We start from the raw sequence: 13769 nt of genomic DNA, 5'->3' as shown, positions 1-13769 counted from the left end.
ACAGCAGTGGTCTCACTAGGCTGAGGAAACAGAGCTTGGGCTCAAGGATGCCAAAGTGGCTAAAATCTAGGAGCTAGAACACATGGAGGAGGGAGCTTCACAAAGAAGTTCCAGAAATCTTGAATTCTCAGAGTTCTCTTGAGTCTTTAGCTGAGGACTAAGCTATGCACATGCAAAAGGAGACCCTGTGGGGCACAGAACAATGGCTTGAGGGTTCTGAGCACGAAAATATAGAAGTACCATATTTTCATTTGTTCATTCATTTCCAGGGGTCACGCAAGCCTGGAAGATGTTGGAGTTCCAACCAGCCAGCATGAAAAGAACTTGTTGAACACCTCAGGCATTCAGCCAAGAGCCTAGAAAGGCCACATCTAAAGCAAAGATGACCCAACACCTCCCCTACAAAGCCTGTAATAAGTCTCAGCAGGATCAAACTGACCCTTCAGTAAATCAACTGAATGCCAGAAGTAAACCCAACATTCTCTAAAGAAAAACATCAAAATTTAACATGAAGTAGCATTCTCAAAGCATGTAATTTAAAAAATTACTAGATGTGACACAAAGCCAGAGGAGGTGATCCATAACCAGGAAGAAAAAAGTTAATAGGAACATATCCAAAGATGACAAATGTTGGAATTATTGGAAAGACTTTAAAAGAGCTATTACAAATCTGTTCAAGGATTTAAAGGGGAAAATGAACATATGGATAGATATGGAATCTCAGCCTAGAAATGAAAATGATAAAAAAGGGAACCAACTAGAAATTATAGACCTGAAAAATAAAATATCTAAAGTATAAATGTCACTATATTGGTTTAACAGCAGATTAGACACTGCACCAGCTCAGGCCAAAGAACTTGAAGACAGGATAATAGAAACTTTCAAAACAGAAGGACAGAAAGAAAAAAGGACTTTTTAAGTTAACATTAAGAGCCTCTGTGACCTGTGGGGCTGCATCAAGTAATCTAATATACATGTAATCAGAGTCACAGAAGAAGAGGAAGGAGATTGAGGAAGAAAAAAAAAAAACATTTGAAGATATAATGGCTGAAAATTTTCCAATCTTGTGAAAAATTTCAACCTGAAAATTCAAGAATCTCAGCAAACCTCAAGTAGACTAAACATAGCAATAACCACATGTAGGCACATCATAGTCAAACTGCTGAAATTAAGCCTTAATATTAGCTGGTGGGGATGGCAGGAGAATCGCATTACATGTAAGAGAATAAAAATTATTGTTGACGTCTCATAAGACATAATGCAAGCCAGGAGTCCATGGGATGACATTTTTAATGTGCTGGTCTGTGCATGTGTGTGTGTGTTGGGGGGGACGGGGCACTGTCAACCTAGAACTCTATAACTAGTAGAAATATCTTGCAAAGATGAAGGTGAAAATGAAGATTTTCAAAAACAAAAACTGGGAGATTTTGCTGCCAGCAGGCCTGCCCCACAATAAATATTAAAGTATTTCTTCAAGCTGAAGGGAAATAATATCGTTTGGAAATTTAAATCTACACAAAGAAATGAAGAACACCAGAAATGGTAAGTATAAAAAAACCTTTTCTTGTTGTTTTAAAAAATTTCTCTACTGGTAAATTGACTGTTTAAAGCAAAAATAAAACAATGTGTTGTGGGGTGTACAGTGTATGTTTAAGATATATAGCAACAAAATAGCACAAAGTGAGAAGGTGGTAAGTGGGTGTATATGATTTAAAATGTTATATTGGAATTGGTATAATAGACTGTGATAGGGATGTATGTGGTAGTCTCTAAGGCAACCATTAAAAAATAAAACAAAGAGGTACAACTTAAAAAGCCAACAAATGGGGAAAAACGGAATACCAAAAAAAATTAAAAACTCAATCTAAAAAAAAAAATCAGGAAATGAAATAAAAAGATACAAAAAACAATCAGACAATTGGAAAACAAATAGCAAATAACCCCTGATAAGAGCTATTTCCTCAATCAGTGAGTGATTTCTGATTCTATGATATCACAGTTCCACGGTGGCTGCTTGAGACAAAAAGTTTGGGTATCACCTTTTATTTAAGCTGCCTGGCTCAGTGATTTGGAAGCTCCAGCTTCCTGAGGGAGGCAGTGGAAGATATTAAACTCTGGTGCTTAACAGACCTGCCATTAGGGTGTCGAAGAGTCCTCTACATAAGGTCTGAGGACACCCAGCAGTTGGGCTGGCGAGAAAGACAATGAGACAGGTGCAAATGTCCTGAGTGAATGTGGGGACTGACCTGGAGGTTGACAGATGGCAGGACTGAGGAACAGGTCACGAATATTGTGGATTTGAGTAATCTGAGCCTCAAAGTGGGAGTTTGTTTATGGTAGAAAGAGTTCCAGAGGGCACATTGGAAGAGGTTGTGTGGAAAGGAAGCAGGGGGAGGAAGGGGAAATTTGGGCTCAGCGAAATCACATGATGGGAGAGGATAGGTGAATGGAGGAGGCTTAATTCTCTGTTTGTTTCCTTTCGACTTTCCTTTTGCATTTATTCACGTCCTTTAGAAAATGCTCATTCTGCTGGGGCTGTGCTAAGGGGAACCCAGTACATTCTTTCATTGTTGTTTACAGCATAGCAAGATGCTGCACAATGATAGCTCCAAAGGGGCAGGCAACATCAATGGGACAGAACTGAGACTCATGTGGGGACTCTCCCTCTCCAGTTTGGGTGACATCCTTTCCACAGCTCTTCTCTGTCTAAACACTTGGAGGGCTCTGGGTTTCACATATGGAGGCAAATTCTTCCTTTACAGATAGTGTCTCAGATTTAATTCCATCACTGCTGTTGTAATGTGAAAACCAGTGACTTAAACTCCATGTGTTTTGTTATTTCCATCTATAAACTGTGGAATAAGAGGTTTACGATGTACCCAACTGGTGGGGAGTCTCATGAAATATAGTCATTACAAAGACTTTTTTTATCATGTGTGATAAAACGGAATTAAGACTGTGTTTCTCCAGCTTTTAAAAACGTTGTGTAATGAAGTCAACACACCATTTTACAGTGACCAATAATGTCTAATTTAAATACAAACTTTAGTAATTTATAAAATTGAGAGAACTGCCAAGGACTACGTTGTGTTTTTTGGTTTTTTTTACATTAGTCAAAACATATGAACACTACTTTCTTGTTCTTTCATGACTTCTTGATAGTCATAAAAGCCAAGATATTACCTACATCAAAAATGTAAGTCTAGGGCCGGCTGAGTGGCTCAGTTGGTTAGAGCGTGAGCTCTGAGCAACATGGTCACCGGTTTGATTTCCACATGGGCCAGTGAGCTGCGCCCGGGCTGAGCTGCCACTGAGCTGGTGAGAGTGCATACTCCTAACAACAAGGTTTCCAGATCAACTCCCACATGGGATGGTGGACTACACCCCCCCACTCCCCGCAACTAGATTGAAAGTGGCGACTGGACTTGGAGCTGAGCTAGCGCCCACCACAACTAAGATTGAAGGACAACAACTTGACTTGGACCTGATGGGTCCTGGAAAAATACAACGTTCCCTTCCCCAACTCCCCAACACTGTTCCCCTCCCCAATTCCCCAATAAAATCTTTAAAAAAAAAAAAAGTAAGTTTATGACAGTTTCTAAAGGTGACTCTTTACTCCACCATCTTGGTAGTGTTTCTAAACTGGCATTAAATACAACTAATCTCACCTTCATCTGCTTTGTCACTCTGATTTCCTTGTTTTTCCAGTGGAATTTAGGAAGCTTCACTTTCTAAACCTCACAACAGACGTTAAAGAAAAGTATTCATTCAACTCCTAATTTTTTCTGAGGTAGCACTTCCTTTTCAGTCCTGGAGTATAAGATGGACTTTTGTGAGTTCCTGAAGGTGGGGTCACAGCTTCCATTGTAGACTTGTTCCTGTAATGGGCTCTGGAGACATCTTGCTTCAGATTGCCTCTCAGAAGCCAATCAAACAGGCAAAGGTGAGTCCAGTCATGTGATTATTTCCCAAATCCAATATATCGATGCTTTTGTTTTACTTTTCAATATGGTCAATTCCAAATGCCTCTGAACTCATGAGCAAAATTAAAACAAATACACACACCGATGCAGAGCAGACAAAGTCTCTCACATGCAGATGTAACACAGCTCAATCAGACTCAGCTGTCTGCATGGCAAAGGGCCTAAAAGGAAGGCCTCACACAAAGCTTTTGAGGTTGAGAGACCTATGGCTATGTGGAATAATTTGCTCTTACTTTTTTCCCCCCATGGTTCTAATTTTTAAGTGTAGGGGATTACCCATTGTCTGTAGCTCATTAATTACGGCAGCTTTTGATTATGAAAAGTGCAATCCAAAAGATAGTACTCTGAGGACTTGGCAGAGAGGTTCTATGCCCATCCCTTAAATGTGCCAGAACACCCTGCATTCTGCCAACTACGATTACACTTGGCATTAATTGAAGATGCTGAGAACTATGAACCTTCCTGAGTTTAGCCACCTGGAGCAGATTAAAATCTGGGTCCTGCCAGTGAGGAGGTCTGAGGGATTGGGAATACAAGGCTGTTTTAATCTTTTCCAAGTCAGGCTGTTTAGAAATATCCATACATCAAATGTTCATGGATCTCATACAATTTCCTTCTCAGGGGAGAATTCAATTACCAGTAACATGAAGCGGGATTAGCTTGTTGTGGCGAGCCATCTGGAGAGGGGAGATTCACCATCTCCTGTAAATATGTTCAGATATTTGCCACCATGACTTTGAAGAAGTTACTGAAGCTGTTCAAAGCCACAAATGATGTTTCCTCTGAAAGCCCTGTTAAGTTGACCCAGTGAAATCAAAATGCAACTGGAGGAAAATCTAGACCACCACAGGAAGGTGATATTTGGGTTTCAAGGACCTGCTTGAGTACTTGTAAAGATACAAGAAAAAGTCAGTGGAAACTGTCCTGAAACTGTATTGTACAGGTAAACAAAAAGGCTCATGAAAAGTGAGTGGAAGAAGTGACTAACAGGGAAATTACTATGAGTGAGAATTCAACTCTCTGGATCATTCTAGAATGTTAAATAAGGGCTGACTCCCATTAAGAACACAGAAACAAATTTAGATTAGAGGACTCAGGGGAACACAGAAAGCAGAAAAAAGTTTCCACATTTTAAGGAAAGAAAACAAATTAGTATAGTCTAGGGCTTGAGACAAGATGTCCCAGGAGATCAAAGACTAACCCAAAGTTCCCTGGGCCAACCCAGAATACCTGAAATGATGCTAGTCTTCTGAGTAGTAAGTCTGTCAGTCCTCCGGAGGGGGAACTGAACCTCAATGAAAAAAGTACCAGCCTGATATGGATACAGAACCAGATAGATCAGGAAAATAACAGATTATTTTTAATTGGCTTTATGAACTATTTACCATCTTCACAATTAACTTTAGTTAGGCCAATGGAACAGAATAAACTTTTAAATAGTTTAATAAATGCACACTTAATAAATGGTTCTGACAATTAACTTTCCATGTAGAAAAAGACAAAATTAGATCCTTGCCTCACACTATACACAAAAATTAATTTCAGGTGAACTAAAACTTAAATGTGAGAAGTAAAACTGTAAGTTTTAGATGATAACATAAGAAAATATCATTATTACATATGATACAATACATTAAGATAAATAAAATAGATTTTAAAAACCCATACAGGTAAAATTTTAAAACAAAATATTGAATAAGAAAAACAAGTTGCAAAAGAGACACACATTTTGATGACAATAGTATAGAATACACACACACATACATATGGGAATGAACATAATAAAAGGGCATACACAAACTATAAAGGTAAACGTAGATAAATTTGATTACTTAAAAATTAAAGTTTCTATACAAAAGATATCATGAGCAAAGTAAAAACCCAATTTACATAACAGGGGAAAATAATTGAAACCCATAAAACCAACAAATAATTGGTATGCATAATAACAAAGAATTCCAACAAGGCTGTAACAAAAATAGATACAATCAAAAAGAAAAAGATAAGAATACATGCAATTCACAGAAAAACTTTAGAAGCTAGTAAATGTCTGAAAAGATTCTCATCCTGACTAACAATCAGGGAAATGAAAATTAAAAATTAATAAAACCCCATTTTGTACCCATCATATTGGCAAAAATTAGTAAATCTCATATTAAATATTGGTGAAGATATGGGGAAACAGTCGTATACATTGTTGGTACCACTTCTTAAAAGAGCAATAGGGCAAATCCCAGGAAAGGTAAAGATGCATTATTCTTTGATCCAGTAGGTCCACTTCTAGATGTCTACTCTAGAGAAATCTTGCATGACAAGAAGGTTGCACAAAATTGTTCATCTGTAGCATGGTGGCATGGTTTGTAATAATTGAAGACTGAAAACATCCTGCTGTCACTCAATGTGATGTATAAATGATGTATAATACAATTGTATACCTTAAACCTATGTAATTTTACTAACCATTGTCACCGAATAAATTTAACGAAGAAGAAGAAGAAGAAGGAGAAGGAGAAGGAGAAGGAGAAGGAGAAGGAGAAGGAGAAGGAAGGAGAAGGAGAAAAAGAAAGAAAGAAAGGAAGGAAGGAAGGAAGGAAGGAAGGAAGGAAGGAAGGAAAGAAAGAAAGAAAGAAAGAAAGAAAGAAAGAAAGAAAGAAAGAAAGAAAGAAAGAANAGAAAGAAAGAAAGAAAGAAAGAAAGAAAGAAAGAAAGAAAGAAAGAAAGAAAGAAAGAAAGAAAGAAAGAAAGAAAGAAAGAAAGAAAGAAAGGCAATACCCTGCTGTCTCTAAATAGAGTAATGGCTAGCCTCTGGTTATTAATACAATACAGTCTGTACAGCAGTCAAAATAAATGAACTATCTATCTATCGACCTATCTGTCTCTCAACAAATCTTTTAAAAATAAAATACTGAATGATAAAATCAAGTTGTAAAAGCATACCAACACTATGACAACTCTTATGTGAGATTTTAAAACACACTAAAGAATAGTCATCTGTATCCTCAGTGGTGATTTTGCCCCAGGAACGTTTGGCAATGTCACAATTGAGGAGGATGCTACTGGCACCTAGTGGGTAGAGGCCAGAAATGCTGCTAAACATCCTACAATGCACAGGACAATTTCCCTCCCTCCATCCAACACACATCAAAGAATTATTTGGCCCCAAATGTCTCAAGTACTGAGGTTGACAAACCTTGTTCTAGATCCATCCTATCCAAATCACATTCTTAAAAAAAATAAAGGGTATTGTTCAAGAAGAGGAAGTAATTAAAATATATCAACTACAGTATATATGAAAAAGATTGAAAAAATATACACCAAAATATTATCAGTAAAGATTTCTGAGATAGTGATCAAGAATATTTTTGCACACTTCTAGTTTCTATTTTATCTATAAGTAATGTGAAATGTTTATGAAATTAAGCAGAAAATTATTTGAAAAGTACAAAAAAGTATCTTTTAAGCAAAAAAATATTTTCTTTGCAACAGATCAGTTTTGTAATGCATACTTTCACAAGTTAATATTCTTAGGTATCAACTGTTTTGTGTTCTTTTTCCCCTTGACATTATTTCATGTAGATCATTCCATAAGTCCAGATAATTTTTGTATTTGATGTCTGAATGGCTACCTAATGTTTCATTGTATTACTATGTCAAGGTTTACTTAAGCATTTCCTGGATGTTAATGATTCAGGATTCTTCTACCATTATGAAAAGCACAGCTTTAAACATCTTTACAAAAATAGGGTATTTCTCCTTATTGAATTATTTCCTTAGGATTTGCTCCACAAAGCAGATTTGTCAAACTGAAGGATATAATGAATTCTGTGATAGCTGATACATGTTGTCAGATTTGTTTCCAGAAAAATGCCACTATTTCTACAAGCAATGTATGAGTATATCTGAGTCCACAAAGCAGTATTAACTTTAGTTTTTAAAATCTATTATTAATAATTTAATATTTATGAGGTAGCATATTGGGCTATTTTAATTTACAACTCTTTAATTATTAGGGAAGATAAACATTTTCCCAAGTGTGTGTTCACTATTTGTATTCTCCCTTATGCAAACCATCTGCTCAAATCCTTTAACCATCTGTCCAGTCAGACCCAAGTATTGCTCATATAGATAATATTAATTTCTATTATATTCATAATAGTAAATGTTTATAGGTTATTACAATGCTCCCCTGTCATTTTCCTTTTGATTTTTCCAATTTGGGACTGTGATGGTTAATTTTATATGTCAATTTGACTGGGCCTCAGAATGCCCAGATAACTGGTTAAACATAATTTCTAGGTGTGTCTGTGAGGATGTCTCTGGAAGAGATTAGCATTTGAATTGGTGAACTGAATAAAGCAGGTGGTCCTCCCCAAAGTGGATGGACATCATCCAGTCCACTGAGGGCCTGAATAGAACAAAACGGCAGAGGAAGGTTGAATTCTCTCTCTGACACTTTGAGCTGGAACATTGGTCTTCTCCTGCACACCTGTTTCCCAGGCCTTTAGACCCAGGCTGGAAGGCTCTCAAGCTCTCAGGCCTTCAAACTACACCACTGGCTTTCTTGGGAATCCAGCTTGCAGACTTCTCAGGCTCCATAATCATGGGAGCCAATATCTTATAATGATCTCTCTCTAATTTGATATCTATAGATATATCTGTATAGGTATATCTTCTATAGGTTCTGTGACTCTGGAGAACCCTAATACAGGCTCTAATTCTTTTTTGTTCTTTATTTTGTGGTATATATGTATGTATGTATGTATGTATGTATATATTATGTATTTTAATTTCCATGTACCTGAACTAGTCAAACTTATCATGAGTTCATTGGTAATTCCTTTTATTACTTCCATTGCCTGAAATCCTTCTTCTTCCAAAACAGATAAGTATTGCATTGTTTTATTTCATATGTATATACATGTATACATATATATGATGCTACATTTAACTGAAAAAATTAATCCTTTTAATTGAAGTGAGTTATCAATCTAAGCCTTAGGTTATTTTCCCCATATTGATAGTCACTTTTTCCCAAAACATATATTGAATCATTTTATATCCCTTTGTTTATAATAGGTGAAATGCATGTTAATTTAGGGACTCTCTATTTTATCACCTTGGCCTAATTTTTGGTTAGACCATTTTGATAACTACTGTTCCTTAATAAGGCACTTTAATATTTGGTGAGGCCACTTCTCTAGTATTACCTTTATTACAAAAATATCCTTTTTTCCCCCCCACATTAATTCTAGTTGTTATTTTGCCACTTTCTATAAAGTAGCCCATTGGGATTATAAATGATATTGCTCAAATCTACTCATTAACTTGAACATTATTTTAATCTTCACCATTTCAACTTTCTGGTCAGCAAGAGAGTATATTTTTCTGTTCTTTACCAAAAGTCATATGATGACAGACTTGAGAGTTTAGACATCATTCAAGTTCTAAGTTCGAAGTCATCCTCTCCTGCACCCATGGCATTATATAGATGATCAAGGCCCAGAGACATATGATCAAACCAAGACCCTAAAACCTGTGTATGGTTAGGGGACTAGCTAAAAACAAAACCCAGGGCCTATCTCAAGTCTACACTTTTTCTATAACACCACTTACTCAAATCTCCATTCACTGCCTTTAACACTTTAAAACTCTCTTTTACAGGTGTTAGTTAGGTATTTCCCAGTTGGTTCATTTCTAGCAATTTTCTAGATTATAGTAGAAAAAAATGAGCCTTGATGTTGAACTTTGGGCATATGTTTTCTTTAGGGGGCAGAAAATGTGCAAAGCTTATTCCATTACATCATACTTGCCTAAATTTTTTTTTATTATTATTTTTTTTTGCAGAGAAAAGCAAATTGGCTTTTGAACCGATCTTCCCATTTTCTGGGCCACTCAATCTTATCTTTTAAAGGATTTTATTATGAATAATTTTTTCTTGTGCCCTTATAGTCTGCAGGGAAGTGTGTTAGGTACACAAAGAGATAAAGTTACAGGATCCTACCTTTTCAGGAGATTCTCAAATTCAGGACACCAGGTATAAAATGTACCACTTTCATCTAACAGAAAATCCAAATTACAGTGGTTTAAAGAAAATGTGGATTTTTCTCTCGTGCAATGGGAAATCTGAATGTATGCAACCCAGGGCCATTATACCAGTTCAACAGTGTCATCAGGGACCTAGGCCCCTTCCTGACACCTACTTCTTTAATATTAGAGTGTGAGTCTCATCATCACATACATCAAAAGTTTTCTAGCACTCTAGCCATCCTGACTAATTTCCAGGCATAAAGAAAAATGAGAGCAAAACTCCACTGCTAACCAAGTCAGATGCTCTTTAACTAATTTTCCTGGAAGCCTTCTGGTGACATCTGCTTCCGTCATTGCCCAGGCTGTGTGAAATGACCAGCACTAGCTACAACGGGGTTAGCTGGTAGGTGTAACATTTTAGTAAGGCACATTGCTACCCTCAATATAATAAAAAATCGGAAAATAGATAAAGAGGGGAGAATGGATTTTGGGCAAGCAACTAGTAATCTCTCCCACACAGTGTGTAAAGTGGAGGGTAAAACAAAGTAGTGTTTTGCTCAGGCTAAGACAATACGGCTAATGAGAGATTAGTGCATGGTCTCAATGGTTAAATTGGATTTAGGCAAAGCGTGGTGGGCCCTTTAAAGACCAGAAAGGGCCTGAACAAAGATGCAGTAAGAGTTCTAACAGTAGGTTTGAGGGAGAATAGCAGTAGGGAGGTAGGGACTCCCTCTGTATTCAGAGTGTCATTCTGGGAGTGTGGGATACACAGAAAAGCAGGATTGTTTATCAACACTTCTTACCCACCACTACCTTCCTAATCAAATCTTCATAACAATAACAAATATTTATTAAAACCAACTATGTGCCAGAGGGTTTCCTAGGTGTTTTAATATATATCATCTCTAATCCTTATAATAACCCCATTTTAAAGATAAAGAATCTGAAGTTGAGGCAGACTGAATACTTGAGGAAGGTCATGCATCTTTAAAATGTAAAATATCCTGAATTGGATCTTAGACCAGATTCCATATTTTTTCACAATGTCACATGTTAAATTCATTTCTTAACTTTATTTGAGCTTGGGGAGTAAAGATGGGTAGGTTAAACTTCTGCTATTCCTTCATGGTTTTTAAGTTCTAAACTTTAGGGAGACTTTACAAACTCTTCCACTAACTAGCAGTGTGGCCATGTACAAGCTACTTAACGTCCCTAGATCTGAATCAGTTTCCTTATTTACTCAGATACAAAACCACACAGAAGTTACAAGGAAAAGAACACTGCAGACCACTATTCCTCATGATCATAGATGCAAACACTCTAAGCAAAATTTTAATCCATGAAATTCAACAATATATAAAGTGGATAATAAAACAGATAAAGTGGGGTTTATCACATGAATACTATGTTGGTTTAACATTTGAAAATCAATCAATAAAATAAAAAGGAAAAAACTATATGATTATCTTAATAGCTGCAAAAAAAAATGCAGTTGATTTAAATCCAACATCCTTTCCTGAAAAAAATTCTCAGGATATTACAGACAGGTAAGAATTTAATTGATCTGATAGCGTATCTATGAAAAGCCTATAGCTAACATCACACTTAATGTGAAAGACTGAATGCTTTCCCTCTAAGATCAGGAGCAGCACAAGGATGTTCATTCTTACCATTTCTACTTAAGGTTATACAGATTCTAGCCAGTGCAACAAAGAAAGCAAAAGAAATCAAAGGCATCTGTATTGGAAAGGAAGACTAAAATTCTTCACAGATGACATGGTTATCTATGTAGAAAACTATATAAATGTTACTAGAAATAAAAAATGAGTGTAACAAAGTTGCAGAATACAAAATCAATATACAAATCTACATTCAGGAAATAATAAAAAACTGAAATTAATAAAACAATACAATAGCATCAAAAGACAAAATACTAGGGCCGGCTGAGTGGCTCAGTTGGTTAAGAGCTCGCTCAAGAGTTTGAGCTCTGAGCAACAGCGGTTCGAGTCCAGCCCGATCTGAGCAGCCGCTGAGCTGCCAACAGGTAGCAGGATGGCTCAGCTTAAAAAAAAAGACAAAATACTTCAGGATAAATCTGTCAAAGATATGTAAAACCTGTATACTGAAAACTACAAAACACTTCTGAGATAAATTAAAGAAGACCTAAATAAATTGAGAGGCATATTTTATACATGGGTCAGAGGATTCAATATTGTTATAATACCAATCCTCCCCAAATGTATGGGTAGAGTCAATGCAATTCCAAACAAAATTGTAGAAAGTGAGCTGAATCTGAAATTTATATTGAAATACAAAAGACCTAAATAGCCAAAACAACCTCGGAACACAACAGAAAAATTCAGCACTGACATTGGCTGATTCCAAGTGCGGTGATCAGAATATTGTGGTATTGGTGTAAAGATAGACAAACCGATTAATAGAACAGAATAGAAACTCCAGAAATAGACCCACACAGAGATGGAAAAGTGATTTTTGACAAAGAGTCAAAGGCAGTGCAGTGGAGAAGTGTCGTCTTTTCAACAAATGGTGCTGGAGCAATTGGACATCCATATGCAAATACAAAATACAAGAACAGAAAACAAACAAAATTTTGGCATATACAAAAATTAACTCAAAATGAATCAGAGATCTAAATGTAAAACCAAAACTATAAAACTTAAAATAAAACATAGGAGAAAAATTTAACTTGGGCAAAAATTTCTTAAATATCACACCAAAAAGCATTATCCATATAATAAAAAATAACCTTAAACTGGACTTCATCAAAATCAAAATCTTCTGCTCTTCCATTAGGAGATAGGAAGACAAGCCACAGACTGGGAGGAAAGCTTTGTAAAGCATATAGTTGATAAAGGATTTGTATCCAGAATATATAAAGAACTCAAAAATAAGAAAACAGCCCAATAATGAATGGACAAAAGATTTGAACAGATGCTTTACCAAAGACAATATATCCACTGTAGAGAAACATATGAAAAATATGTCTACATCATTAGCCTTTAGAGAATGAAAAAATAAAACCACAATGAGATACTGCTACACACTGTTAAAATGGCTACAATGAAAAAGTCTGGACATTCGTGTGTTGGCAAGGATATAGAGGAACCGGAACTCTCATACCTGCTAGTGGGAATGTAGAGAGAAACAACCATTTTGGAAAACATTTTGGTAATTTCTTTAAAGGGTTTACCTACCTCATGACCTAGGCATTTCCAGGTATTTACCCAAAAGAAAAGAAAGCCCATGTTCATATAAAAAAAAAATTTGACCAGACCTTGTAGCTTTATTTTAAATAAGGAGAAATTGTCTATCAAAATTGGAAACAATACACATAGGTGACTAGATAAATATGAAGTACTAGATACTAGATAAATCCAATAAATACTAGATAAATACAAAGTACTGTATAAATGGAGTACTACTCAGAACTAACAAGGCATGAACTATTACACTCAGAAACATGAATGAGTGCCAAAATGATTATGCTGAGTAAAAGAAGCTAGACAAAATCAAGTCCATATTGTATAATTTCATTTATATTCAACTCAAGAAAATGCACTAATCTATACAGTTCCCTTTATATACAATTCTAGAAAATGCAAACAAACTAAAAAGACCATTGTTTGGGTTAGGGAGGAGTGGAGTGGGCATGGGTGGTGGGGGGCAGGGCCAGGGGAAGAGGGAGGACGTGGGGAAGGGGAACACCAGAGAGGGCAAGGGAGAGGAGGGGCAGGCAGG

The 13769-nt window shown here is 36.3% G+C and overlaps 1 protein-coding gene across 1 annotated transcript in view; it reads left to right on the top strand.

The window, feature by feature from the left end:
* The first annotated feature begins 3883 nt into the window (after positions 1-3883).
* MSRB2 (methionine sulfoxide reductase B2) overlaps positions 3884-13769 on the top strand; it is a 41258-nt gene continuing 31372 nt past the window's right edge. The window contains exon 1 of the mRNA XM_019633940.1: positions 3884-3943. Coding sequence (XP_019489485.1) covers positions 3884-3943 — 60 coding nt within the window. The remainder of the gene's footprint in view (positions 3944-13769) is intronic.

This window comes from Hipposideros armiger, unplaced genomic scaffold (assembly GCF_001890085.2).
Source record: "Hipposideros armiger isolate ML-2016 unplaced genomic scaffold, ASM189008v1 scaffold_1446, whole genome shotgun sequence".
Classification (NCBI taxonomy): Eukaryota; Metazoa; Chordata; class Mammalia; order Chiroptera; family Hipposideridae; genus Hipposideros; species Hipposideros armiger.
The sequence above is the reverse complement of the archived record's forward strand: the minus strand, read 5'-3'. Positions and strand labels throughout refer to the sequence as shown.